Raw genomic sequence first — 25906 nt, forward strand, 5'->3', positions numbered from 1 at the left:
TGTCGTTTGCCAAAAAGTATGCAATGATTTTTGGATCGACTCAAATACGAAAGATTTATTAGACCCTAAGGATTGAGTTTTATTTTTACTTAAATATTAAATTTGTTCGATGTGCCATTTGCATATAGTGTAAAAATAGGAAGTAATAATTAGGGATCGGAAAATGACCTTATTTACAACCAGAAATTAATTTTAAAACTCTTTTTTGTTTGGCGATAGCTTGGAAATGTTGGTAGGATCCGTAACTTAAGTAGTCAACAAAGCAAAACTTCGGCGTCTTATTTTAATAAAAAGTTTGCCCTAACGTTCATGTCTCCGGTCCACTCCGTACCGAAAGGTAACATTTTTTAAAAGCAACATAATACAATAATACCAAAAAAAAATTGTAAACGAATATTTTAACATAATTTTATCAGATGACTGGCTGATAGAATACCCAAAACTGCAGTTCCAGAGCGAATGACTTGACTCTTACATGGCGATTTCATATCTTAAAAAGGTTTGACAAATTGCAAGGGCTAGGGCACATTTAATAGATAGATTTTTGGAATATTGCACAATATAAACATATAAAATGGCATACTGATAAGGACAAAGGCCGAAGATAAAAGATAGTAATCATCCTCACAAAATGATCTCGTTCTTGAAGCTGCGGCTGAGCTCCTTGTGCGGCAGTACTATGCTGTTCAGCAGGATCTTCTCGGCGGGGACCTGCACGAAACAGCCTGCAAATGGTGGTTCATTTAATTAAGAAGTCTTCCAATGATTCTAAGTACTTACCCAGTATGGTAATCGAAGGGTTCAACTTGCCCTCGTTGTTAAAGAGCGGTGGGTTTTCCATTTTGGCAAACGGCTTATTGGGATCCGGATCACTGGGCGTGCCCTCGACACGTGCCCAAGCCCCAATAATGGAGCCCCTGCCCACAATAGAGTGAAGGACGAGCGTATGATCCAGGATCTGAGCCTGTTCTAGAACAATCGATTCGCGGATGCGCACACCAGGTCCAATTGTCACTCCAGGTCCTATTGCCACATTAGGTCCCAGCTGGAAGTTCAAATAAAAGGATTATTAGAGCAGATGGTCTTAAAAAAAGGAGAAGAAAATAAAATTATAAAAAACTCTTCATAATTTTCGTCTACCCACCACAGCGCTGTGATGAACGGTGGCACTGGGATGGACATAGACATCCGGGAACACGGTGCAGATCAAGCTGCCGTCACCTTCTCCACGTTTGGTTCCCACATTGGCCAATCTTTCCGGATGCGTTTTCTTATACAACCCCAGGTAATGGCGATTGGCGTAGATTGCGGATCCAGCGGTCTTCAGCTGGGACCACCAATTGGGGACCGGCATGGCGAAGAGTTTATCGGTGCCCGCCAGCGGAGTGAGCACCTCCTGCTCCCACTTGATGTGGCCCTGCTCCCGGCCATTTCCATTACCGTTTCCATTGCTGAATCCCTGGCAGCCGTACTCCTGACCTCGCGAGTGGAAAATCTGCGCCAGCACAGTGAATATATCCATGGAGCAGACATACACCCCGCAGTTAATGAAGGTGGACACATAGGAGCTGGGCTTCTCCACATAATGGGACACGGCTCCGCTGTTCCGATCGAACACCAGGCATCCGTAGTGCAGCGATTGCTGGCGCGTTGCTTCCGTGGACATGATGGTCACCAGGGCACTCGATGGACGCTTCTCGTGAAAACCACACAGCTCCTGCAGCGGAAAGTCAGCGCACACATCTCCATTCAGAACGAAAAAGGCTCGTGGGTTGCCAGCTCTAATTTGATCTCGGAAGTGGTACATTCCACCGGCAGTTCCCAAGGCAGTGAACTCCTGCAGGTATCTAGAAATAGTGTTTAAGGGGAATCTTTGTTTAGTAAGAGGTATTCACTGACCCTGTAAAAAATATACTACTCTTATTTGATTCTATAAGTACTTTGGATACAGTTCTTTGGATAACTTCGTTATTTTAAAAGATAATTTAATTATAACCTGTACAAAGATGTACAATGGGATATAATGGAAAGTTTAATGATTAATAACTACGGGTAGGTGGGCCTTCCGGGGCAATCATAGAATCACTCCCAACCTTGCACCTTATAGACCCACCTGATATTGATGTTGCTGCTGCTGTACAGGGCCTGCATGTCGCCCACGAATCCCTCCATCTGGGTCTGCGGGTAGTAGCCGATGATCAGGATCTCGCGGAGATCGGGGAGCTGGGCACAGGCCTCAATATGATGGGCGATCAAAGGACGACCGGCCAGCGGAAAGAGCGGCTTGGGCGTGTCCAGCGAAAGGGGGCGGAAGCGGGTGCCCTTCTGAGGGCCCCCGATCAGGATAACGGCCTTCAGCATGGTGTGCGTTCAGCGGACAGATGACTAATGCCGTTCGATCAATTTGTGGCCGATTAGCAAGATATATCTTTTCTGTTTACGTTGCCAGTTGGAAAATATTCGGTTCTGCAACAGCTGATTGCGCTAACAGCACTTGGAATAACTGATAACGGACTTAACAGCACGCTGCGTTTAGACTGTTAAATGTACTACTTATGTTATACATATTATTTGTTTTGAATTATTTATTGGGTTGTAGACTTGATTAATTAATATTATAATTCTTCAAATGAGAATAAATGAACATGCCATTTTATAAACTATCTGATAAATAATTTGACCGCGAGAATAAAAACTCTTATTATTTCGATATAAGGGTGTACTAAAGTCATATAAATAGTCTTTATTATTTTCACTGAAATTAAAAATGAAAAATCATTATTTTTTCAGCACATCGCATGTAGCTGTTCTCAAATAAATATTTATTTCGATGGTACACTGTAGAAAAAAAACCTGGAAGACTGCCTGGAAAGACCTGGCCATTGGAACACAGTTACCTTCTGCCCAACACTGAATTGATTTTCCAGTTTTAAATTGTGAACAATTCGATTTTTATCTATTTTATACAACGAAAACCATTTAATAAATGTCTTTAAATACACGATAAGAACAAAGGCGAAGAAGCACTGAATCTATGGATAATATGGATAGCAATACTCTGACGGTTGCAGCAATACGAAACAGTGTGGGGGAACTCCTCGAACCGAATCCGGGGAATTAGCGCACCAGATCCTCCGGATTGAACATGCCGCGGGCGCGACGCAGGATCGAGTCCTTGCTGGCGTCGTAGGGATGGTCCTTCGATGGAATCTCGAGAACAGCGGGAACTGGCGACGTGTGGGCGTCGATCACGTGGCGGATGAGCTCCGCGCAGTTCTGGTTGATCAGGATGATGTCGATGTCGTCCCGCTTGAGGAACCGCTTGAAGCAGTCCTCCAGCTCGCTGACCGCCGTGTTTTTGTCCACGACCATGAAGTTCGGGTGGCGGTTCTTGTTGATCTCGCCCACGCCACCCAGCAGGAATCCCACGCAGGTGTCCTCGTCGCCGATCACGCTGATCAGTTTTCCCTTGATCGCCGAGTGGAGAGCCATTTCGTTGGATTTTTGTATTTTTTCCGGGCAGCGATGTGGACAGCGAAAATAAAACCTGACTTTGGAAAATGTTCGGGTCAGCTGGTCTCTATCACATGACCCATTTGCGCCTAACAGCACTGGAAAGCCGTTAACAGCACATTGGCAATTCGGTATTTTTATGTAATGGGGTAAGTACCAAAGATAAATACTATATGTAACTTTAAAATTCGAAAAGAAAATTCATTATTGTAAAATAAAATTGTCTTCACATAAAAAAGATAACTTTTAGTTTAAGCTATATGTAGCTTTTATTATTGGAAAATTCGGTAGACGTATATTAATATATTGAATAAAATATGTTTTGTTAGCTTACACCGAACTAGAGCTCTTAATTAATAAAGTAAAAGTAAACAATAATTTTACCAAAATTTCGAATCTTAAATTCAAAATCTTACTGCTATTAATTTCTTAATTGAAGAAAATGTGAAACAAAAGACTTAAATAATTATTTACTTGTTACTTATTCCGTTTGGAATTGAGTTTTTTTGTGGGCAATCATTTTTAAAGGTTTTTTTACTTTCATATAAGTATTGAATTTAACATTTACGTTAAGGCTTAAAAACAAAACCCGGTCACATTGCCGGATTACGGATTTAAAAAGTTTTAGTACTTACTGTACATTCCTGGAGATTCGTCTTAAACTATTATTATTAAAAAAAACCAGCCATCACAAAATCTCTTGATATGTATATTTATCAAATTTAATCGTAGAAAGCTAGAGAATTTCGTCGCGACAGGCCACCCAACCTTTCTAGGAAAACCCGGGGTTATCACCACTTATTCGAGGAGTATAAGGTATGTAAGTACATGTATAAATGGTATGGATCTCAAATAGAGCCTTATACTTGATTTATAATGACTAAATGGGTTTCTAAAAGTACTTTTGCACATATTGGAATTAAGCAAACACTTACCTTGACCCGACCAAGACACTCTTATCAATTGACAGCTTCTTTTTGCATTCAAATCTATAAATTATTAAAAGGAAAAACAAAATTGTATGCGCTGTTCTGACGAGCTGATAAGCTACGGCCACGGCTTTAAATTCAAATCATCTTTCGGTTGTCTTCCAGTTGCTTCAAAAGCCATCACCCGGAATGACGGCGGTAGAGGTTTTTATTGTTTTATTCGGTTTCCTGAGCCATGGATCGTCCTGGATGCTCGAGGAGGATTGCGGAGAAATTCAAGGTGTTGAAGGTAGAATTCTTAACGGGGTTGATGCGAAGATCTTACATAATCCTTGGATGGCACTAATCAAAACCCCGACAGAATTTCTTTGCGGAGGAACGCTTATTACTAGACGTTAGTATCCGACGATCATTTGGCAGCGATTATATAACTATAACTATTCAGGACATCTCTTTCAGGATTCGTTTTGACTGCTGCGCATTGTGAATGCTCCAATAAGGACTGCACTAAAAAACATACGGACATGTAAGTTGCTTCTTTGGGGGATTCCCTTTTTTAAATGAGGCACACTTAAATAATAAAATTAAATTTTATTCGTTCCTAACAGCACTGCTCGCTTGGCAGAATATGACCGGTCGACGTTGGTAGATTTCGGACTTACGTATGAGGACTTTCCTGTTGAAAAGGTTTACGCACACAAGGGTTTTGTAATGAGAAATCACCAGAACGATATAGCTCTGCTTAAACTAAAAGGAATTGTGGAATACAAACGCCAAATTCAACCGATTTGCATTCCGTTGGAGAGTCGGAAAAAATCGGGAATGGCTAAAATTATGAAATTCACGGCAATCGGCTGGGGAAAGACTCAAAGCGGTACTAATAGTGATGTCCTCCAAACTGTCGAAATAAACAGAATACCTAATGAAGATTGCGAAAATATAATCTGGGAAGGACTGGTTGACTCACAGATCTGTGGTGGCACAGGTACTAAAAAAGACACCTGCACAGGAGACTCCGGAGGACCCATATCCTCATCAGTTTATTACATGGGCAAATGGCGCGAAACCCAAATCGGAATCACTAGTTTTGGACCCTCACAATGTGGCGGAGCGGCCGTATACTCCGATTTAATGTACTTTTCCGACTTTATAGAGCAAACTGTCATGGAATCCGACATTACTGTCGTACTTCCGAAGCTTCAATTCTTGGATGCGGGGTGCTTGGCCACCGAAGCATCAACCGGCGGAAAATCTTTTCCGTGGTTGGCTCACGTCTACATGGACGCTTTTCTGATCACCTATGGAACGCTAATCTCCGACAGTCTGTACATTCTAAGATTTACCTGCCTGAATTGACTCATATTTCTTCCAGGGTTTGTGCTGACAACTGCCCAGTTTCTTCCCGAAAACGCTCCATTGTAAGTAAATTATTTTACTAATAAGTCCATAATGTCATACATTTATTTATGCAGAGAGGTTCGCCTGGGAAAGTTCAGTGGAAGTTATGAGGTTACCCATAAGGTCAAGACTTTGCACAAGCATCCTGACTTCGTGAGGTTGGCCCAGAACGACATTGCCCTGATTGAACTGAAGAGTGTAGTAAAGTACAACAGTAAGTGTGGGCAAAAAATGGAAATGAATTCCTTTACTAAATGTCCCCCTGTGCAGATTTAATCAGGCCGATTTGTATGCCCTCATTAACCGACAATAAGGAGCAGCAGATGTTCCAGAAAAAGGCTGACCAAGCCGATAGACTGCGTGTCGTTGGCTGGGGCAGGTGGGCTTCAACGATGGTTTATCGGGCCAATTCCAGCGAGTGCTATCAGCAGGACCACCAGGAAATTGGAGACAAGCAGATCTGCGTGGACCATCCTTATGACCTGAACTTGGGCAGTGGCAGTCCCTTAGTTAGGTCCTTCAAACACGGAGGAAGCGAAGGATTCACCCTCGTCGGATTGGCCAGCTTTGGAAGACACGGTCCTCGTCCCCAGGACGTCTACACCAATGTTTTGAGCTACTTGGATTGGATTCGCCCTTTGGTTAAGCAGTAGAGTCCTTCTAAAATCTCAACAACTTGTTATAATTCGTCTACGAATAAATGAATCGTCTTTACTTGAAGATTTGGGATCACCAGGTTAACCCCCATAAAATGCGCAGAGGAGGCCAGAAATAAATAGGAAACTAAATTAAAATAAATTTGACAAAAAGTATGTTCGACATACTTCGAGTATGCCTCGAAGATAAAGATAAAAAGATATCGAATTGAAACTTTGCTGACACCCTTAGCAGTTTATAAGTCGAAACAGCCGAGATCGGCCGACTATATCCTATAGCTGCATTATTACTAAGCGATTTGAAGTATCATAACTTTGGTGTTTTTAAAGTTAGCAAGTTGGAATTTTTTATGAGTATTAAGAATGCATCATATGAATAATTTTGTAGAATATAATTTACAGAATATTCTGCAAGGGTATATCAACGCGTCGGATACTCAAATTCTGGAAGAATGTTCAAGGAAACCGAAAGAAGCTGATTTCCGCAATTTTTATAAACTCTGACATTCGACTTTATACTGATATAAACATATTTAATTAACAGGAGCGTCCATAAGTTGCATAGGTGGTGCAGCTGCTAAAAAATAAATATTTTTTTTATTTTCTTTTCTGTATGCACATTATTTCGAGAATATTATATTATTATTTATTTTTTTTTATTATTTATATATTAAAATTTTAGATCGATCCGAGTAAAACATCCGAACTTGTAGGGAGTTGAACGTAGGTAAGTAAGCGTGTTTTATATTGAATTTTTGGGTGTCCCAAACTTTAAAACGCTCTCCTGAAAAGAGGCCATTTCAAAGTCGGTGTACACGATCCTGCAAAATCTATCGAATGGATCGTTTTGAGATTTTGTACAGTATTTCTCTACCAGATTTTTGTTTTTTGAAAATGTATTATTTTTAGAGCAACAAATAACTCGTCGTTTTGGGCGATAATAGGGGTTGACCTTGTGCTTTAAAAAATCGAAAAAAAAAAATAAAAACTCGACAGCGTTACCTGAGGAATCTTGTCCTTTAACTAATGAAATTTAATTTTTTCAATTCAGATAATTCTGTGACCAGTTATCGTGTACACCGCAAAACGTTATTATTATTATTAAAAAAAAACTGCCATCTCAAAATCTGTTGATATGTATATTTCAATCCTAGAAAGCTAGAGAATTTCGTCGCGACAGCTTATCTGGTTAAAGGCCACCCAACATTTCTTGGAAAACCCGGGGTTATCGCCACTTATTCGCGGAGTATAAGGTAAGTACATATATATGTATAAACATATGTTCTTAATCAGGATCAACAGCCGAATCAAAAATAAAATGGTATGGATCTCAAATAGAGCCTTATAGTTGATTTGTAATGACTAATGGGTTTCCAAAAGTACTTTTGCACATATTAAATTAAGCAAACAATTACCTTGACCCGACCAAGATACTCTTATCAATTGACAGCTTCTTTTTGCATTCAAATCTATAGATTATTAAAAGGAAAAACAAAATTGTATGCGCTGTTCTGACGAGCTGATAAGCTACGGCCACGGCTTTAAATTCAAATCATCTTTCGGTTGTCTTCCAATTGCTTCAAAAGCCATCACCCGGAATGACGGCGGTAGCAGTTTGTATTGTTTTATTCGGTTTCCTGAGCCATGGATCGTCATGGATGCTCGAGGAGGATTGCGGAGAAATTCGCGGTGTTGAAGAAAGGATTCTTAACGGGGTTAATGCGAAGTTCTTACATAATCCTTGGATGGCACTAATCAAAACCCCGACAGAATTTCTTTGCGGAGGAACGCTTATTACTAGACGTTAGTATCCGACGATCATTTGGCAGCGATTATATAACTATAACTATTCAGGACATCTCTTTCAGGATTCGTTTTGACTGCTGCGCATTGTGAATGCAGCAATGTGGAGTGCACTGAGAAACATACGGACCTGTAAGTTGCTTCTTTGGGTGGATTCCCTTTTTTTAAATGAGGCTCACTTAAATAATAAAATTAAATTTTATTCGTTCGTAACAGCACTGCTCGCTTGGCAGAATATGACCGGTCGAAGTTGATAGATTTCGGGTTTACGTATGAGGACTTTCCCGTTGAAAAGGTTTATGCACACAAGGGTTTTGTAATGATGAATCACCACAACGATGTAGCTCTGCTTAAACTAAAAGGAATTGTGGAATACAAACGCCAAATTCAACCGATTTGCATCCCGTTGGAGAGTCGGAAAAAATCGGGAATGGCGAAAATTATGAAATTCACGGCAATCGGCTGGGGAAAGACTCAAAACGGTACTAATAGTGATGTCCTTCAAACTGTCGAACTAAACAAAATACCTAAGGAAGATTGCGAAGATATAATCGGGGAAGGACTGGTTGACTCACAGATCTGTGGTGGCACAGGTACTAAAAAAGACACCTGCACAGGAGACTCCGGAGGACCCATATCCTCATCAGTTTATTACATGGGCAAATGGCGCGAAACCCAAATCGGAATCACTAGTTTTGGACCAAAAAAATGTGGAGGAGCGGCCGTATACGCCGATTTAATGTATCTTTCCGACTTTATAGAGCAAACTGTCATGGAATCCGACATTACTGTCATACTTCCAAAGATTCAATTTTTGGATGCGGGGTGCTTGGCCACCGAAACATCAAGCGGCGGAGAATCTTTTCCGTGGTTGGCTCACGTCTACATGGACGCTTTTCTGATCACCTATGGAACGCTAATCTCCGACAGTCTGTACATTCTAAGATTTACCTGCCTGAATTGACTCATATTTCTTCCAGGGTTTGTGCTGACAACTGCCCAGTTTCTTCCCGAAAACGCTCCATTGTAAGTAAATTATTTTACCAATAAATCCATTGTGTCATTTCATTTATTTATGCAGAGAGGTTCGCCTGGGAAAGTTCAGTGGAAGTTATGAGGTGACCCATAAGGTCAAGACTTTGCACAAGCATCCTGACTTCGTGAGTCTGGCCCAGAACGACATTGCCCTGATTGAATTGGAGAGTGCAGTAAAGTACAATGGTAAGTGTGGGCAAAAAATGGAAATGAATTCCTTTACTAAATGTCCCCCTGTGCAGATTTAATCAGGCCGATTTGTATGCCCTCATTAACCGACAATAAGGAGCAGCAGATGTTCCAGAAAAAGGCTGACCAAGCCGATAAACTGCGTGTTGTTGGCTGGGGCAGGTGGGCTTCAACGATGGTTTATCGGGCCAATTCCAGCGAGTGCTATAAGGAGGACCACCAGGAAATTGGAGTCAAGCAGATCTGCGTGGACCATCCTTATGACCTTAACTTGGGCAGTGGCAGTCCCTTAGTTAGGCCCTTCAAACACGGAAGAAGCGAAGGATTCACCCTCGTCGGCTTGGCCAGCTTTGGAAGACACGGTCGTCGTCCCCAGGACGTCTACACCAATGTTTTGAGCTACTTGGATTGGATTCGCCCTTTGGTTAAGCAGTAGAGTCCCTCTAAAATCTCAACAACTCGTAATAAATGGTCTACGAATGAATGAATTGTCTTTACTTGAGCTTGATAACACAGATTTGGGATCACCAGGCTAACCCCCATAAAATGCGCAGGGGAAACCAAAGTTCCTCAGAATTTGGAAAAATATTATGACTAATGGTATAATCGAAAAGAGAAGAGATACATATGTCAAGAAGATTATATTTATTACTCTCTACCGGAACTCAAATCTTAATTCTCGGTATTTTGGCAGCTCAGTTTTATTATTCAAAAGTACATATTTTCTTGATTTACCATATTTTCTATCCAATCGGAGTAACTTTTAATATTTGTATAAACGATTAGGCCATTCTCAATAAGGCTTATCATGCCAACCAGAAAGTATCTATCGACATCTTTGGTGTTTTGAAATGTGCCTATTACTGAACCCACGCATCTCGTTAATGAAGTCGCGAGGTTTCTCGACACAAAATTGAGTAGGTTCTAATGGAAATCAAATTGTTCTAGAACAATTGGAAGAGACATTTATTTTAATTATTTTAATTTTCTAATTTCATTTAAAATCTAATTGGTTTAGATTATAAGAAAAATAGTACGCGAAAGTTTATGTAAAATTTGTTAATTTCAGTTTTTGGGAGAAAAAAAAAATTAACAATCTTTTGAAATTAAAACAAAACGTTGGGGCTAATTGGTTTAATACTGGACAACACAAGCATTTTAAATTTGACATCATTATAAGTTCGAAAATGTTTATATATATATATTCTTGATGAGTATTGCCAATCGAGTTGATCTAGCTGTTTTAAATGGAAAACAAAAAAATAGTAAGAAAAGCTTCGGTAATCTTTAACATATACTTAATAAAGCCGAGATGAAAAATATATCTTATTTAAAAATTTCAAAACTCTTCAAATTCGAAAAAGTATTTTTAAAAAGGCTGTACAGTATTTTAATAAGGCTGCAAGGCGTTTTTCAGCGGCCTCGGCTGGTCACACTGTCATTCAAGCAAGAAGCAGCACGCGCCGCAGAAATTTGCCAATAATTTTCGCACCTCCCTCGAAAGCGTCGCAAGAGGAGGCGTCGTGAGATGGCAATGGCAACGGGAGCAGGATCTGGAGCAGGAGCGGGAGCTGGTGCGTCCGTGGAGCAGCTGGTCGCCCAAACACTGCAGGCGGCCACCAATCCGAGCCACGAGATCGTCCAAAAAGCGGAGGCGCAGCTGCGCGAGTGGGAGCAGCAGCCGGGCTTCTTTCCCACGATCGCCCGGCTAAGCATGCGGCGGAGCGGGGGCGGCGATGGCCAGTCCTCCACGGAGGACTCGGAGGTGAAGGTGCGCTGGATGGCGGCAGTATACCTCAAGAACGGCGTGGAGCGCTACTGGCGGCCCAATTCGCGCCAGGAGCTGCCAGCCGAGCAGAAGCAGCAGATCCGGGAGGTCCTGCTGCGCCACTACGACGCAGAGGAGGTGCCCCAGGTGGCCCTGCAGATAGCCGTCCTCCTGGGCCGGCTGGCACGCACGGACTACCCGCGATTCTGGCCGGAGCTGCTGCCCACGCTGATGAAGCAGCTGCAGGCCTGCAGCGCGGATGGGGAGTCGGCCCTGCAGCAGCGCATCCTGATTGTCCTGCACTACGTGCTAAAGGCACTGGCATCCCGGCGACTGATGGCCGAGCAGAGGGCCTTCGAGGAGCTGGGCTCACAGATCTTCGCCTATTTGGCCTGGGACATCTGGGCTCCGCTGACCGACCGCTTTCTGCAACTTGTTCGCAAGGAGGAAGCACTGGCCCTCAATGCCCTGCAGCGTGCCTATGTGGTGATGAGATCTCTGCGCAAACTGGTGGTCTACGGCTGCGCCAAGCCGTACAAGTCCACGGACCATATGAACTTCGTGGAGCAGCTGTTCCAGCGGCTTCGCCAGTGCCTCGAATTGCGCTACGAACTGAGGCTGGGGTCGGCCACGCCCGGAACCGCCACGATACTCACCGAACTGGAGCGCTTTGTGATCAAGATGATGAAGACCCTCAATGAACTGATGGAGCGGCACTCGGTCTCCTTTGCGAGGTTCGTTCCGGTGGCCCTGGAGTTCAGCTTCCACTATGTGTTCCACGAGGGCACCGCCCTCATCTTCGACGCCGGCGATCGCATCAACTTCAGCAACTTTGCCATTCAAGCACTGAACATGCTGAAGGGGATTATGCTGAGCGGCAACGATAGCATCAGTGCTCCTCCCGAGGGAGGAGCGTCCATAGAGGACGAACTGCTGGCCAATGCTGCCCAGAGCCACGCCAAGTTCTTCACTGCGGAGAGAATCACGTACATCTGCGAGAAGATCGTGACGCACTACTTCCTGCTTACGCAGCAGGAGCTGGAGGAGTGGCAGCAGGACCCGGAGGGCTATGACCAGGACGACGGCGGTGGCGATGCCTGGAAGTATGCTCTGAGGCCCAGTGTGGAGACCCTCTACTTCACCTGCTTCACGCAGCACTCGCAAGTGATGATCCAGGAGGTGCTCCGTTTTGTTAGACGCGCCCAGCAGCTGCAGCTCACCCCGGAATCCGATCTGAAGGCCATCCTGCTGAAGGACGCCATCTACAATGCCGTGGGCCAGGCCGCCTTCCACTTCTTCAACAAGCTCGACTTTGGGGCCTGGCTCACATCGCAGCTCCTGGCAGAACTGCGTGTGGAGGCGCCCAACTTCCGTATCCTGCGTCGACGCATCATCTGGCTGGTGGGCCACTGGGTGGGCGTGCAGCTGCCCCGGGAACTGCGTCCCCTGGCCTACGAGGCCTGCCTGCACCTCCTCCGTCCGCAGGAGGACATGCCCACGAGGCTGGCGGCGGCCAGGACCCTGAATCTGCTGATCGACGACTTCGAGTTCATGCCGGAGGCCTTTCACCCCTACTTCCCGTCCCTCTTCGAGGCCCTCTTCCTGCTGCTCCACGAGGCCGGCGAGTGCGACACCAAGATCGTGGTGCTGGGCACGATGACGCTGCTTGTGGAGAAGATGAGCGAGTACATCGAGCCGCAGGCGCTGCAGTTCATCGCGTATTTGCCGCTCCTGTGGCGCGAGAGCGAGGAGTACGAAATGCTGCGCTGCGCCATTATCGGCACCTTGGAACAGCTGGTCCGAACGATCCGTGATGTGCCAGAGCCCATGAAGCCCTTCCTCTACAGCGTCATCGAGTTGAGCACTGACCTCCAGGTGAGCGGTGGTTTTACTACTTGGGATTATGGTAAAACATTTGTATTTTAAAATCATAATCGTAATAAGCCGAAGAGATACCTCTTTTGTTCGTCTGTCCGGGGAAAAGAAATCTGTTTGTTTTAAAAATTTTGAAGTCCTTTTTAATATAAATCTTTTGATTTTTACAGTTTTTAATGCTTTTAAAGAACTAACTATTTTTTTTTTGGTTTTTGAGGTTTTGGGTTTTACGTATAAAAAAAAGGAAGTTTTAACATAAAAAAAACTATTCGATTAAGATTTAAAAGTTTTAAGGGATTTAAAGTTATATTTAATTGTGCATATATCAAGCAGATCCTTCTGCCAGACTCTATACATATATTCCGAGAATCATATTTGACTTCGAAATAATTATTCTCACAAAACAAAATGAAACCAAAAATATTAATTTAAAGCTTAAGCTTAAAGTGTCTTTAATCGTGCAGTGAGTAATGGACATTGCAATAGAAATATAAATTTTTTATTTAATTCTAACAGAGGTCGGCAATTCATATGAATTGTGAATTTCCCAAGTAAGATAAGACTTTGGATATTCGGGGTGTAGAACAGTCACACGGCTTAGTTTCCAAGGCAGCGAACGGCATTCAAGATCCAGTTTGTATGAGCTAGGACGTCCGTGTAGATAGCTGGTCCGTGACAAGAGCTGTGGCCATAGCTTACGATTCCGAACTGAATGGTGCGGATGGTATGGTTCTTTGACATCTGGTGCATTAGTGGACCTCCAGAGTCACCATCGCATGTGTCCCCTTTCAAATTACCCGCACAAAACTGACCCCATTGCATGGGAATCTGAAAGAATCGCTCGCAGTCGTGTGGTTTGAGCTTGTACAGGGTTACTGTCTGCAAAATGGAGGCGTAGTTCTTCAGGTCGGTTTTGCCCCAGCCCGTGGCCTGGTAGCTGGGACTTTGGGCGGCCTGCTCGGGATTCCGAAGTAGACAGATCGGCCTGATGTGAACTGTGAGAGATTGGGATCATAATGGTTACTGCATTCAATTAAAACTTGTTATAAGAGATATAAAGGTATTTACTTTATTTCCCAAGAGCAGTACTAAACTTAAACTGAGCTTGACCTACCAACTAGCAACAGTTTGCATCCTTCTTACCTTTGTATTTGACAGTTCTGTCCAGTTTAATCAAACCTATGTCGTAGCTTCCTCCTGGTGCAACGCCATAATTGTTATGGAAGTAGGACAACTGAACACTGTACTCCTCGTGCGGGGGTAAGCAAATGTGGTCCCTGCAATCTATCCTTGTCAATAAACTGTACTCCCCAAGGCGAACAGATCTGTTTTGGAAGACATATATAGATTGAGGCAGACAATGGGTTATTTGTGCTTACTTTATTTCGGCGTAGTACAAGCAGTGCGCTGCAGTCAGTACAAACCCTAGAATACAGAGATTTATATAGTTCAAGATTCGAAAGATATGGCAATTACAAACTGTTGGTGATTAACGTGCCGGCACAAACTAAAATGGAGTTATTATGCAGATACGCCATCCACGGGTTCGATCCGATGACTGCAGCTTGTCCTGCTCTGATTCTATATGCCGTCTTCGAAATGTTGATGGTGGTTCCGCAATCAGGTTCCAAAAACTGGGCTCTTGATCCCAGTGGCAGCCATAAAAGGCAGCCGAAGGCAACAATCCACACTGATAACATTGTCTCCGATGGTTCAGCTCGTATTGAACCCCTCGCTGGAAGTACTTGTCAATTTAACGTATAATTATAAAAATATAAATTGAATGAGTGTTTTTATATGCGTACGCAGATCAAGTTTGAAAACGGCGCTGATCAGACGTCTATATGCAAACGCAGTTTATTCGGAAATTGTAAAAGCTATTAAATTGTATTCATTATATTATATGTATGTTACAAATCTGGTCGATTGAACGACTGCCATAGAAAAGATCGGCTAAAAAGGGCGCATTTCTTGTTGTTTTTAAGTAATATGGTGCTTTTATATATCCTTTCGGATCCATCTATTAAGTTGTCTATAACAGCTTTATATTTTCGCGTACTGAACCCTTTCTCCAATTTTCGGTAAGACTGTAAAGGTATTTAATGTATTAAGTAAAGGCATAATTTTATATCTTGGAAATTTAATAAAACTCGATTATATTAGTTCCCCTGATTTGTAATAATAATAAACTCTGCTTTATACACAGCAACACTCACATGTCTACCTCATCGAGGACGGGATTATGCTCTGGCTGGCGGTGATCGGGAACTCGTCTGCGCTGACGCCGGAGCTACTGGCGCTGTGCGATCACCTGCTGCCCATCATCGAGATGTCGTCGGAGAACCTGCGCACCGTGCTGCAACTGATCCACGCCTACATCCTGCTGGACGCTCAGGCCTACCTTAGCCGCTACGGCGAGGGATTCGTGGCCTACTGTGTGCGCTCCTTCGAGGACATCCGCGTGGAGGGCATCATCGCCATGCTGCGCATCTTCGAGACGTGCCTGAAGACGGACGCGACGATGGGACTGCGGCTGGTGCGCCCGGCACTGCCCTTCGTCTTCCAGCAGGTGTGCCTCAAGCAGGAGTTTCCCATGACCATGGGATGGTACCTCACCATCGTGGCCCGCACCCTGCTCATCGATCAGTCTGTCTTTATGTCGGTGGTGCAGCAGCTGCCCCAGGCGGACGCCCTGGCCCGCATCCTGGACGTGTGGATCGAGATGTTCCCAATGGTCCCCGACACGCACGCCGAGAAGCGCAAGCTCTTCTGCCTGGCCTTTGCCTCGATCTTCGGCAGCAACGAGCTGCTGCTGGCCCGCCTGCCGCACATCCTGCAGCTGGTGGACGAGACCCTGGGCGAGGTGATGGACAAGCAGTACGCCGCCGCCGAGGAGGGCGCGTCCAAGACCACGCCCCGCTTCTACGACTCGTTGGTCATCCACGACGAGCACGAACTGGACGAACTGCAGCAGCAGCTGGGCAGTGGCGGCGGTGCCAGCGAGGACTTTCACGCCAAGGGCTATCCGGCCAAGACCTACCACGAAGACCGCCACAGGCAGCTGGTGCTGAAGGACCCCGTCTACAAGATCCCGCTCACCGAGTATCTCAAGTGGCAGCTGCAGTCGCTGCAGGCCCAGCTGGGCTCCCAGCGCTATGAGCAGCTGCTCTGCTCCGTGGTGCCCGAGGTGCTGGAGAGGATCACCATGTACATAGAGCAGACGGTGCCCAAGGCCTGCGTGGTGTGCGCAGGCTCCGGGTCCGGATCGGGGGCGCCTGCGGACGAGACGCTCGCCGAGCAGGTTGAGTCCGGCTGATCCCGGACTGCTGTGCTTCAAAAGCTTTCTACGCTAAGTTATTAATGTATTTTGTATTGAAATTATATATTTTTAATTGTTAAAAAGCTATATTTTAGTCGTTAATCCACCGCCGGTCGCCGTTCCATCTTTCCGCGGAGCAGCGTACGGATCGTTTCGTCCTTCTGTTGCAGCTTATGGCGCAACTTGTCCAGCTCCTCGGCGTTCCGGGCGTGCAGACCTCGCAACTGCGACTCCTTGTGCTGGACCAGCACCTCCAGGCGGCGCACCGCCTCGTAGGTGTCGCGCACCTCCGCCTGCCCTGCCTCCAGCTTTTGCGCCCACTGCAGGGCCATACGCAGACGAGCCTTCAGCCGATCCCGGCCATGCTTGGCCTTCTCCGTGCTCCGGACTAGTGAAACCGCCCGTGCGGTGGTGGCCTGCAGCTGATCTTGGAGGGAGGAGCGCTCCCGAGCGTGCTCCTGCCTTAATTGCTCGAGCAGGGCCTTGCACTGATGCACTGCATCCGATTCGGCGGGAACAGGAGCAGGAACTTCCGCTGGAGTACTTTTCAGGGCGGCCAATTCCGACTTGGTGCGGGCATAGGCCGCCTGCAAGTGGTCCATGTCCAGGAGCAGCGTCTGCGTGCGCTGTTCGTAGCAGTGCATCACCTCCACCAGCTTCTCCTTGGCCAAATCGGTTTTGCGGGTCTGGGTCTCGGCTTTGGAGCGGCACACCCCTAACTGGGCCTGCAGGCACACACGCTCCTCGCGCCAGCCGCCAAGATCGCGACGCAGCTGCTCTTGGGACTGCAGCTGAAGGGGATTACGTTCAATTAGATGGGGTTTTGGGTGGCTCCCACTTTCTGCACTGCCCACTTACCAGCTTGGTGTTCTCCTCGAGTGCGCGCTTCAGTTCCCCGGTGAAATGTTCGAACTCCGTGCTGAACTGAGCCAACAGGGCGTCCTTGTCCCTCAGTGACTCGTCGTAGGCCTGCAGGAGTGGACCCAGCGTGTGAGTGGGTAATGGGGGACAGGGTGCCGTTGGCGAAGTGGCCTTCGCTGATCCTCCGCCCGGTGGAGCCTCCTCCCCGTGGCGCCTCTGATCCTGGTAGCTCTCGATCTGCACATTCAGCCTGAAGACGAGCGTTTTCAGCATGTCCACGTCGCCGGCCAAAGTGCGATTCTGGGCGAGAACGGTGTCTAGCCGCTGACCGAGCTGCTGACAACGGGCGCAGCTGGCCACCTGCTGCTCCGCCTCCGCCAGACGCCGCTCCAGCTGGCCACTGTCCTGGCGCAGTTGGTCGTTCTCCTTGGCGAACTGGTCGTTGTACCGATGCAGAGTGGCCAATCGCTGGACGAGTTGCTCCAACTGCTGTTCCTTGGCCTGCAGCTGTATTGTTTTTATGGGGAAAGTCTTCAGAGCATCGGCTGGATTAACGTTAGGTCTCACCAGCGTGTTCAAGGAGCGCTCCTTCCTGCGATCCTTGTGCCCGGTGCCCAGGCTGTCCTGCTGGCGCTGCTGCTTCAGCTCCACCTCCACACTGCGCGAACGACGGTTGAAGTTGCCCGACAGGGTCTGCAGGACCTTCCGGTTCCGCTTGGGCTGCTGCGACTGCTGCTCCGGATCCGGCTGATCCAAGTCTGTGATCATCACATTCCGCGTGCTCATTCTGGCAGCTGTGCTCGCTCGAATCCTGACACTTTCTGCCTGGACTGCTTGTAAACAAAGCCGAAGCCACTCCCGCCCCAAGACCCGTGTCCTGGCCACGTTGCCATGGCTTCCAAACGGGTGTTTGACCCTGTTTTTCCACCAGCCCGTAAGCCACCCTCTTCCGGAGCTGGAAACTCGCCCCCACGCCAGTACCTGTATCGATACCTGTTTTGGAAGGGAATTACTCACCTGTCTGGTAAGCTGAAAATATGAGTTATGTGTAAATCATAGGTGCCCAAAAACAGAGCATAGAAAATGTCTTTTTAATATGTTTTGACATTTTGAGTCTCTGTTACTCTCTCCTTTTGTGGGCATATATGGTTGTAATCTGTTCAAATATCGTTAAATATATTTTAGAAATAATACAAAAAAGAGTTTTCATTTTTTTTTAACTTGATTAATTTTCATCTGTATAAGTTAGGATATACAGATGCATTATCAAATCCCAAAAGCGTAAGATGAAATCAAACATCAAACTTTTATAGTCGAAATGGTCAGTTGTCATGGGTTACGATCCCGAGATGAATTGATCATGGGGAATTTAGGTGTATACTGATAACATACTTTTTCTACAAAATTTGTTTATACATTATATTATCAGTAATTATTTAATATGCATTAAGCCAATTGTGAATTTCAAAAACTATTTATAAACATACATATAAAACATACAAATAGATAAAGCTTGCCATCAAAAATACGTATCATAAATCCTATATTGTATATATACATATATGAAACACATTTTTTGAACTTATAATAAGTTTATATTTTTGGTTGGGATTTAAAATGGATTTGTTTATTATTGAGTAAGTGCTTCACTACAATGCCCTTCTAGAAAACATACTCCATTTAAGAGTAGTGAGGACACTTCTTAATGAATTAAAAATAATATAAGGGTATTCAACAGTTGTGATTTTCGCCGATTGGTTCATTTCAGAGATAAGCTAAATATATATTATGACGATCGGCGACGCATCGGGCATCAGTTGTCGATGAGTTTGTTAAGATGAGGTACGTTATAATTGCGACACTCACCATCGGAGTTTTCTGCCTTTCGATCACTGCTGAACTTTTGGAGCCAATATGCGGTGTTGCCCGCGGGCCCGAATTTAGAATTGTTAATGGCGAAACTGCGATAATAAATTCTAGTCCATGGATGGCCTTTATCCACACCTCCACCGCTTTAATTTGCGGGGGCACCCTCATCACCAGACGTACGTATTTGTGGCTCGATATCTTCTTATTTCACGTATCCAATCAACGTATTCCTCCTACAGGTTTCGTACTGACTGCAGCGCATTGTCTTAATGAAGGAATGGCAATGTAAGTATGTTGCGGTGATATAAACCGAATTAGTTTTTTCTTATTAGGAAAAAAGCTGAAAAATATGCTAAAAAAATATTTAAAAATATTTAGGAATTTAAACAAGGTGAAGAAGTGGATCTTTTCTAAAGATTTTCTTGTTTTACTAATGAATTTCAAAAACTGGTTTTTATTTATGTATTTTACAACTAGTAACAATTTTTCTGGTGAAGTACTAAATCCACTACTATACAGTGAAGTTATCCCTTACAATGATTATTGATTTGATTTGAGCAGAAAGGTTCGATTTGGCGAGTACGATGAAACCACCACAGTGGACTGCGTCAATGAAGTTTGCATCCCGAAAACCGAGGAGTACAACGTAGACATGGGCTTCCGGCACGGGAAATTTTCCGAGGAAGAAAACCTGCACGACATCGCCCTCCTCCGAATGGAACGGCCAGTGCAGTACCAAGGTGAGATTCAATAGTCGACTCTTCCGGATCGCCTCACTTAGTGCCTTACTCTTTTGCAGTCCACATCAAGCCCATCTGCCTCATCTTGGACAAGTCATTCAAGGACGTCTTCGAGGACATGCAGTGGTTTGTTGCCATGGGATGGGGCGAGACCAAAACCAACCATGTTAAAGGGGCGCTCCAGACCGTGATGCTCCAGCGTTTCGATACAATCCGATGCTGGGAGTCCCTGACCAGGCCAATAAACGACGGACAGTTCTGTGCCGGCAGCGAAGGAGGCGACACGTGCACCGGTGACTCCGGCGGTCCGCTCATCCGGAATGTAACATACAAGGGGATCGATCGAGCCGTGCAGGTCGGAGTGGTCAGCTACGGCAGTAGGAACTGCACCGGCATCGGCGTCTACACATCCGTGACAGAATACTCAGATTGGATCGCCACCATTGTGCGAAAGAACACCGATACGCAGGCACCAAGGATGCCAAAATCTTAGTAGCACAAGTATTTTTAAAAATGATTTTGATATTTGCCTATCAGGAATATATATATCTCAACTTAATATAATATATGTTAGGGAAATCCCTCACCAACAGGCAGCTTTTAATGGATGTTGCTTAAATCGGAGGGAATATCCCATAGCAGTTCGTAATCTGAAAAACGAACGGCGCGGCCATGGGATTTTATTATTTGAGATTCCGAATTTTAACGGCGGAACTCTGATCCCAAATCGTATGTCTTGTTTTATACTCTTGCACAGATAATACTCTCTGCAAGAGTATAATTTAAGTCAAAAGTTTGCAACGCAATGAAGGGCACATCTTGATCAACATCTGGGGAGTCAATCTAGCGAATCGCTAGTAGTGATGTCCCAGCAAAACAGACAAACAGTTTCTATGCAAAAAAAATCATGTTCAAAATCATTAAATTGGGTCATTACTTTGAACCTTTTGTTTACAATTACAAAGTCCAAGGCAAAGAGAAAAGTTTGAATAACGTATAATGTTTGAGAAATGGCCAATGGCTGAAAAGAGTAAAGAACAAGGGGGAATTGTTTGACTATGTCAGTGATCCTGATTAAGAATATCTATACTTTATGGGTCGGAAACGCGTCCACTAGCTCTTTATTCAACCAATGGCGGATATATATGTTGTTTATTTATTTATGATATTTAATGGAGCAAAATGAATTAAAATGTTGTGAAACAAACTGAAAGCACATTTCGTTCAGTGGACTTCATCCTATTCCGTCGCTTTGCATTGTTGATAAGCTCAACTTGCATCTCATTAAACGATTAATGGCAGCTGCAATGAGTTCAGTAACCAGGAACAAGTTGCGCGAAATGAGGACTTTCTCGGCTTGGTCCGTCATCGTCGTCTGCCTGATTCTCCGGCAGCAGGAGGTGGTCGCATCCTACTTCCTGTACCCGAACTGCGGGATATCCTTTGAGTCGAATGTGTCTTATCGAATAGTTCGTGGAACGGAAGCCAAGATTAAGTCGGCTCCGTTTATGGCGTACTTGTTTTACAACTCCGATCTGTATTGTGGTGGAACAGTCATTACCCATCGTTTGTATTTTAAATATCATTCATTGCTATATAATTACAACGTTTTCCCTTTTCAGGGTACATCTTAACAGCCGCTCACTGCATTAGGACCAATCTGTAAGTATTCCCCTTGTCAAATAAAGAATACTATTGGTAAACTGACTTTAATACAGAAAGGTTCGCCTGGGAGAGCACGATAGTACAAGGAATCCCGACTGTCAGGACGGGATTTGCAATCCCCCTGCTGAGGAGTTCGACATCCAGATGGCAACCAAGCACAGAGCCTTCGGTGCAGCCCTAACCCACGACATTGCTCTGCTTAAACTGACTAGGAACATCGTGTTCAATGGTGGGTTAAACACTCAATGTATTCCTTTAATTTAGTTACTTATTATGGGATCACTCCAAGCCATATTTTCGGGGTGATGATCATGAACGGATTTCCTTTTGAAACATTAAATGGTGCCAACTATCTCTCTCCCCAGTCCACATCCAGCCAATCTGCCTGCTCCTCAATCCGGCGGCTTCTCCCATTGCGACCGAGTTGCAGGCCTTTGGGTGGGGCAGAACCGCCACCCAATACTCCTCTTCCGTGCTCCAGACCACGAGGCTAACCCGCTACAACAACAGCTACTGCCAAAGGAGGCTCCCGCTGCTCCCAGTCACCCAGAACCAGATTTGCGTCGGTCTCCAGGGATCGGACACCTGCAAGGGCGACTCCGGTGGCCCACTGGTGGTCAAGGTCAACTACGACGGATATGCCCGCAGTCTGCAGCTGGGCATCGTCAGTTATGGCGAAGATTACTGCCAAAGCCCGGGGGTCTACACATTTGTGCCGAACTACATTCAATGGATCCAACATGTTATGCAGACAAATGGGTATTAACCTTAATTATTATTAATTGTTTTACCAAAATACAATCAAAATCAAATCAATATATTATTATTTTAAAAGAGCCAAAACAATAGTACACCACTTAAAATGTTTTAATAATTACAAGACCTGAAGACTACAATCTCGTAAATAAAATAAATGTAAGTTCCTGAGAATTGCAGCTTTTTATTTCTGAGCTGATAAGCTCAGCTTGGAACATATTTAACCAGAACAGCCAGATGCAATGAGTTCAGTAACTAAGAAAAAGTCTCTCGAAATGGGGACTTTATCGGCTGGGATTGTCATCGGCGTCTGCCTGATCTTTCCAAGTTCGAGACATAATACTACTTTACTTATTTTCGTGCTAAATAGCATTGTTTTCCCATTTCAGAATACATCCTAACTGCTGCTCACTGCATTTTGACTAATCTGTAAGTATCTTTTATATTTATTTATATTAGCTATTACTATTCTTTCTGCGTTTTAGGAAGGTGCGCCTGGGAGAGCACGATATTACAACGAATCCCGACTGTCGAGGGCTGATTTGCAATCCAAAATCAGAGGAGTACGACATCGAAGTCGCAACCAAGCATCGACACTTCAATAATATAACCATGCCTCACGACATAGGTCTGCTCAAACTGAACAGAAGCATCAATTTTAATGGTAGGTTATCATGGCCTTTAAGTTTATCTCAGGTGTTATACAAAGTGGTGATCTTTAAACTAATTCGAAAACTATTTTTTGAAATATCTTCTATTTCCCAGAACACATCCAGCCCATCTGTCTGCTGCTTAATCCGAGGAGTGCGACCCATGTGCGTGAGTTTCAGGCATTCGGCTGGGGCTTGACCGCATTCAACCAATTCGCCACGGTGCTGCAGACCACGGTGCTCACCCGATATGACAGCCACTACTGTCGTAGGGCTCTGCCAGCGGTAGTCACGGATAACCAGATTTGCGCTGGCTTCGACGACAGGGACACCTGCGAGGGCGACTCCGGCGGTCCTCTGGTGACCAGGATGGCCATCGACGGGGTCAACCGCTACGTGCAGCTGGGCATCGTGAGCTTCGGCCCAATAAAGTGCAGGAGTCCAGCCGTCTACGTTACATTCAATGGATCCAGCAATCGATGCGGGCACTTGGAAATTAACTAGTGGCTTTCAAATTATTATTTTCAGACAGTTTTTAGATTCAGAGATGTGACAGTACCGTAGGTTCCATGTAAACAAAAATCTTCAAATTGTTGGTAAAGAAATAATTGAAGGCAAAATAGTTGCACTTGGCATATATTTTAAGAATTTGTATGGGAAAAGCGTTTACCTATTATTGATATTAAATATTATATAGAATTTTTGCCAACGTGACAGTACATTTTCGTAGCTTAAAGATCCAATAAGTTCAATGCATTTTAATTAAGGAAAAAACCACTGAAAAATTGTTAAATATTTTAAAACAATTTTGCTATTATAGTACTTATTTTTGCTCTTCTAATTTTCTGTCTTATCGTTAAAAATAAATGTATTCAAATTTAGCACAGATTTCTTGGTTATTAAAGAAATTCAAATAAAAAATGGAAATGTGGGCTTCGTACATTTCGAAGAAATTATTGTTTTTGACCCCAGATTCCTGCTTGCTACTGATAAAGCTTCAAGAGAGGCTGAGTTGAATTAGCAAGGCAGTCGTTGACGAAAGCATTTCAGTATGTTCGCGTTGATTTAATCGCAATGAACACCATATTTACGGCTATCGCAGTGCTGGCCAGCCTGTTCCTCTTTTTTTCGAAGGCCGAATCCGCTCAACTGCTCTTCGAAGACTGTGATATTGCAGGACAATACCCCAAACAACAACCTGGTCCCTGGACAGCCCTTTTGCATAGAAGTTCTGATGGAGAACAGAGTACAGTCGTTTGTGCCGGAACGCTTATCTCAAAAAGTGTGTATGCCACGGAACTTTACCGAACAATTAAAAACCAATTTACATATTTCCAGTGTTTATTCTGACTGCTGCGCATTGCATTAAAGCTAACCATATCGTGTAAGTATTAAAATCAGCATTAATCTTTCAAAATGATTATTTTCTAAATTCGCATAATTTTTTTTAAAGACGGTAATATAATGATTGATACAAGCTAAATCTTCTAAGTTTCCTAATGTCTTAAATTTATTGCAAAATTTGTCCAAAAATGTCTGAACTGACTGAATTTTCTGCTCAGAAGGGTGATTATTTATTTTTTATTATAAATGATAGAATAGTTTAAATCTACTAAGTTTCCTAATTTCTAACATTTATTTTAAACTTCGAATTGATTAAATGTTCTGTTTAGAAGAGTAATTATTTAATTTGTTCTTCGTAGAAAGGTTCGCTTGGGGCAGTTTGGCAGACTAAACAAAAATGAGCACCCCCAAGACCATTCCGTGAGCATTTCTCTAAGGTTTCGTTACTTCGACAAAGACTCGAAGAAAAATGACATCGGCCTGCTGCAATTGACCGACCCCGTGGTGTTCAAACGTGGGTATTAATGGAAAATATATAAGTTTGTGGCAGGTGCTCATTGCAATTTTTGTTTACAGCATACATACGGCCAATCTGCATTGATGTGCACTCGAACGAGGCCCCTACATTTAATGATTTCGTCGGAAATGCCTGGAAAAACTATGAGGTCGACTACTTAGCTAAGGAGCTCGGCACCATTTCCATTGGCATCAAGCCGCAGCTGTCCTGCCCAGAACTACATAACGAAAGCCAGTTCTGTGCTGGTTCCTTGGATGAATTGGATACCTGCGATGGACTCGCCGGCTCAGCCCTGATCCGCAACAATACGGGAAAAATTTTTCAGTACGGCATCGCGACTTCGGACTTTATGGAATGCGGCAAAGCGCAACAATACACCAATGTGTCGATGTTCTACTCGTGGATCGATGATATTGTGACACTTTTCGAACATAATAATTATAGACCGAAAAGAAGCTCTTTTTCAGATGCCAGTAACATGCGCCTTGTACAATGAGAAAATATTTTCGGAAGGAAGATAATACCTTCTAGAATCCACGTCTCTTCTTTGCAATAATAAAAAGTAATTGGCTTTGAATTTCATCTTCTAAAATAAAAATAAAATGTTTACTACTTTGGAAATTTTAAACATAAATGTATTAAGTGAATCATACATGAATCGTACTTCAGGCGGCCTTTGTATCAGTTGCTGATCTTTGGCATTATAAATAAATACACAATAAATATTTTTCAACTGTATGAAGCCATACTATCAGTATGTGAGAATGACATTTTGCGCAATGAAGAGAGCAATCATTGGATTGGCAGTAATGAACGGCATGTGGATCTTTGTCCACATGCCCACCCACCTCAAATGTGACGGGTCTCTTTCAACCGCTCTTCTACTGAATAAGATACTTTTTTGGCAGATATTAAGTACATTCTTTGTCTTTTCGGCTGTGGGTGGAGTGAAGTTTGTCTTGATCGAAAGGCTCTTTCATCTGCAGCTCACCTCTGTCCCATCGGTAATTTCCTGGTTC

The 25906-nt window shown here is 44.2% G+C and overlaps 9 protein-coding genes across 10 annotated transcripts; 6 read left to right on the forward strand and 3 right to left on the reverse strand.

The window, feature by feature from the left end:
• Positions 1-509: 509 nt before the first annotated feature.
• LOC108048941 (mannose-1-phosphate guanyltransferase alpha-A) lies at positions 510-2498 on the reverse strand. Its single transcript, XM_017129912.2, has 4 exons — positions 2114-2498; positions 1145-1847; positions 781-1045; positions 510-725 (listed from the first exon to the last, which is right to left on the reverse strand). Exons 1-4 carry the CDS (start codon positions 2359-2361, stop codon positions 625-627), a joined length of 1317 nt encoding a protein of 438 aa, XP_016985401.1. The 5' UTR covers positions 2362-2498; the 3' UTR covers positions 510-624.
• A 429-nt stretch (positions 2499-2927) lies between these two features.
• On the reverse strand, positions 2928-3589 carry LOC108048942 (V-type proton ATPase subunit F 1). The gene has a single exon (XM_017129913.2). The coding sequence runs from the start codon at positions 3490-3492 to the stop codon at positions 3118-3120; it is 375 nt and encodes a 124-aa protein (XP_016985402.1). The 5' UTR covers positions 3493-3589; the 3' UTR covers positions 2928-3117.
• Positions 3577-6560, forward strand: LOC108048938 (polyserase-2). 2 transcript variants are annotated; one of them, XM_017129910.1, is made up of 8 exons: positions 3577-3662; positions 4246-4333; positions 4608-4836; positions 4902-4968; positions 5051-5763; positions 5815-5860; positions 5915-6054; positions 6111-6560. In XM_017129910.1, the coding sequence occupies exons 1-8, from the start codon at positions 3658-3660 to the stop codon at positions 6491-6493; spliced, it is 1671 nt and encodes a 556-aa protein (XP_016985399.1). In that variant the 5' UTR covers positions 3577-3657; the 3' UTR covers positions 6494-6560. The 2 variants fall into 2 exon arrangements, with proteins under 2 accessions (XP_016985399.1, XP_016985400.1); XM_017129911.2 differs by lacking the exon at positions 3577-3662 and having other exon boundaries at positions 4121-4329.
• Positions 6561-8082: 1522 nt separating this feature from the next.
• On the forward strand, positions 8083-10007 carry LOC108048884 (polyserase-2-like). Its single transcript, XM_017129825.1, has 6 exons — positions 8083-8299; positions 8365-8431; positions 8516-9228; positions 9280-9325; positions 9381-9520; positions 9577-10007. Exons 1-6 carry the CDS (start codon positions 8095-8097, stop codon positions 9957-9959), a joined length of 1554 nt encoding a protein of 517 aa, XP_016985314.1. The 5' UTR covers positions 8083-8094; the 3' UTR covers positions 9960-10007.
• Positions 10008-10941: 934 nt separating this feature from the next.
• LOC108048928 (importin-11) lies at positions 10942-16570 on the forward strand. The gene is made up of 2 exons (XM_017129890.2): positions 10942-13166; positions 15373-16570. The coding sequence occupies exons 1-2, from the start codon at positions 11052-11054 to the stop codon at positions 16480-16482; spliced, it is 3225 nt and encodes a 1074-aa protein (XP_016985379.1). The 5' UTR covers positions 10942-11051; the 3' UTR covers positions 16483-16570.
• On the reverse strand, positions 16552-18356 carry LOC108048930 (protein Cep89 homolog). The gene is made up of 3 exons (XM_017129891.1): positions 17914-18356; positions 17344-17853; positions 16552-17276 (listed from the first exon to the last, which is right to left on the reverse strand). Exons 1-3 carry the CDS (start codon positions 18130-18132, stop codon positions 16584-16586), a joined length of 1422 nt encoding a protein of 473 aa, XP_016985380.1. The 5' UTR covers positions 18133-18356; the 3' UTR covers positions 16552-16583.
• Positions 18357-19150: 794 nt separating this feature from the next.
• LOC108048931 (serine protease 53) lies at positions 19151-22393 on the forward strand. Its single transcript, XM_017129892.2, has 8 exons — positions 19151-19391; positions 19455-19500; positions 19777-19955; positions 20015-20447; positions 21258-21355; positions 21578-21617; positions 21674-21849; positions 21986-22393. The coding sequence occupies exons 1-8, from the start codon at positions 19184-19186 to the stop codon at positions 22384-22386; spliced, it is 1581 nt and encodes a 526-aa protein (XP_016985381.2). The 5' UTR covers positions 19151-19183; the 3' UTR covers positions 22387-22393.
• Positions 22394-22642: 249 nt separating this feature from the next.
• On the forward strand, positions 22643-23821 carry LOC108048933 (serine protease 7). Its single transcript, XM_017129894.1, has 4 exons — positions 22643-22703; positions 22766-22805; positions 22862-23040; positions 23142-23821. The coding sequence occupies exons 1-4, from the start codon at positions 22652-22654 to the stop codon at positions 23528-23530; spliced, it is 660 nt and encodes a 219-aa protein (XP_016985383.1). The 5' UTR covers positions 22643-22651; the 3' UTR covers positions 23531-23821.
• Positions 23822-24091: 270 nt separating this feature from the next.
• Positions 24092-25625, forward strand: LOC108048898 (serine protease grass). The gene is made up of 4 exons (XM_017129841.1): positions 24092-24308; positions 24365-24410; positions 24730-24884; positions 24947-25625. Exons 1-4 carry the CDS (start codon positions 24101-24103, stop codon positions 25381-25383), a joined length of 846 nt encoding a protein of 281 aa, XP_016985330.1. The 5' UTR covers positions 24092-24100; the 3' UTR covers positions 25384-25625.
• Positions 25626-25906: the final 281 nt, after the last annotated feature.

Source organism: Drosophila rhopaloa, unplaced genomic scaffold (assembly GCF_018152115.1).
Source record: "Drosophila rhopaloa isolate 14029-0021.01 unplaced genomic scaffold, ASM1815211v1 contig_115, whole genome shotgun sequence".
NCBI classification, from domain to species: Eukaryota; Metazoa; Arthropoda; class Insecta; order Diptera; family Drosophilidae; genus Drosophila; species Drosophila rhopaloa.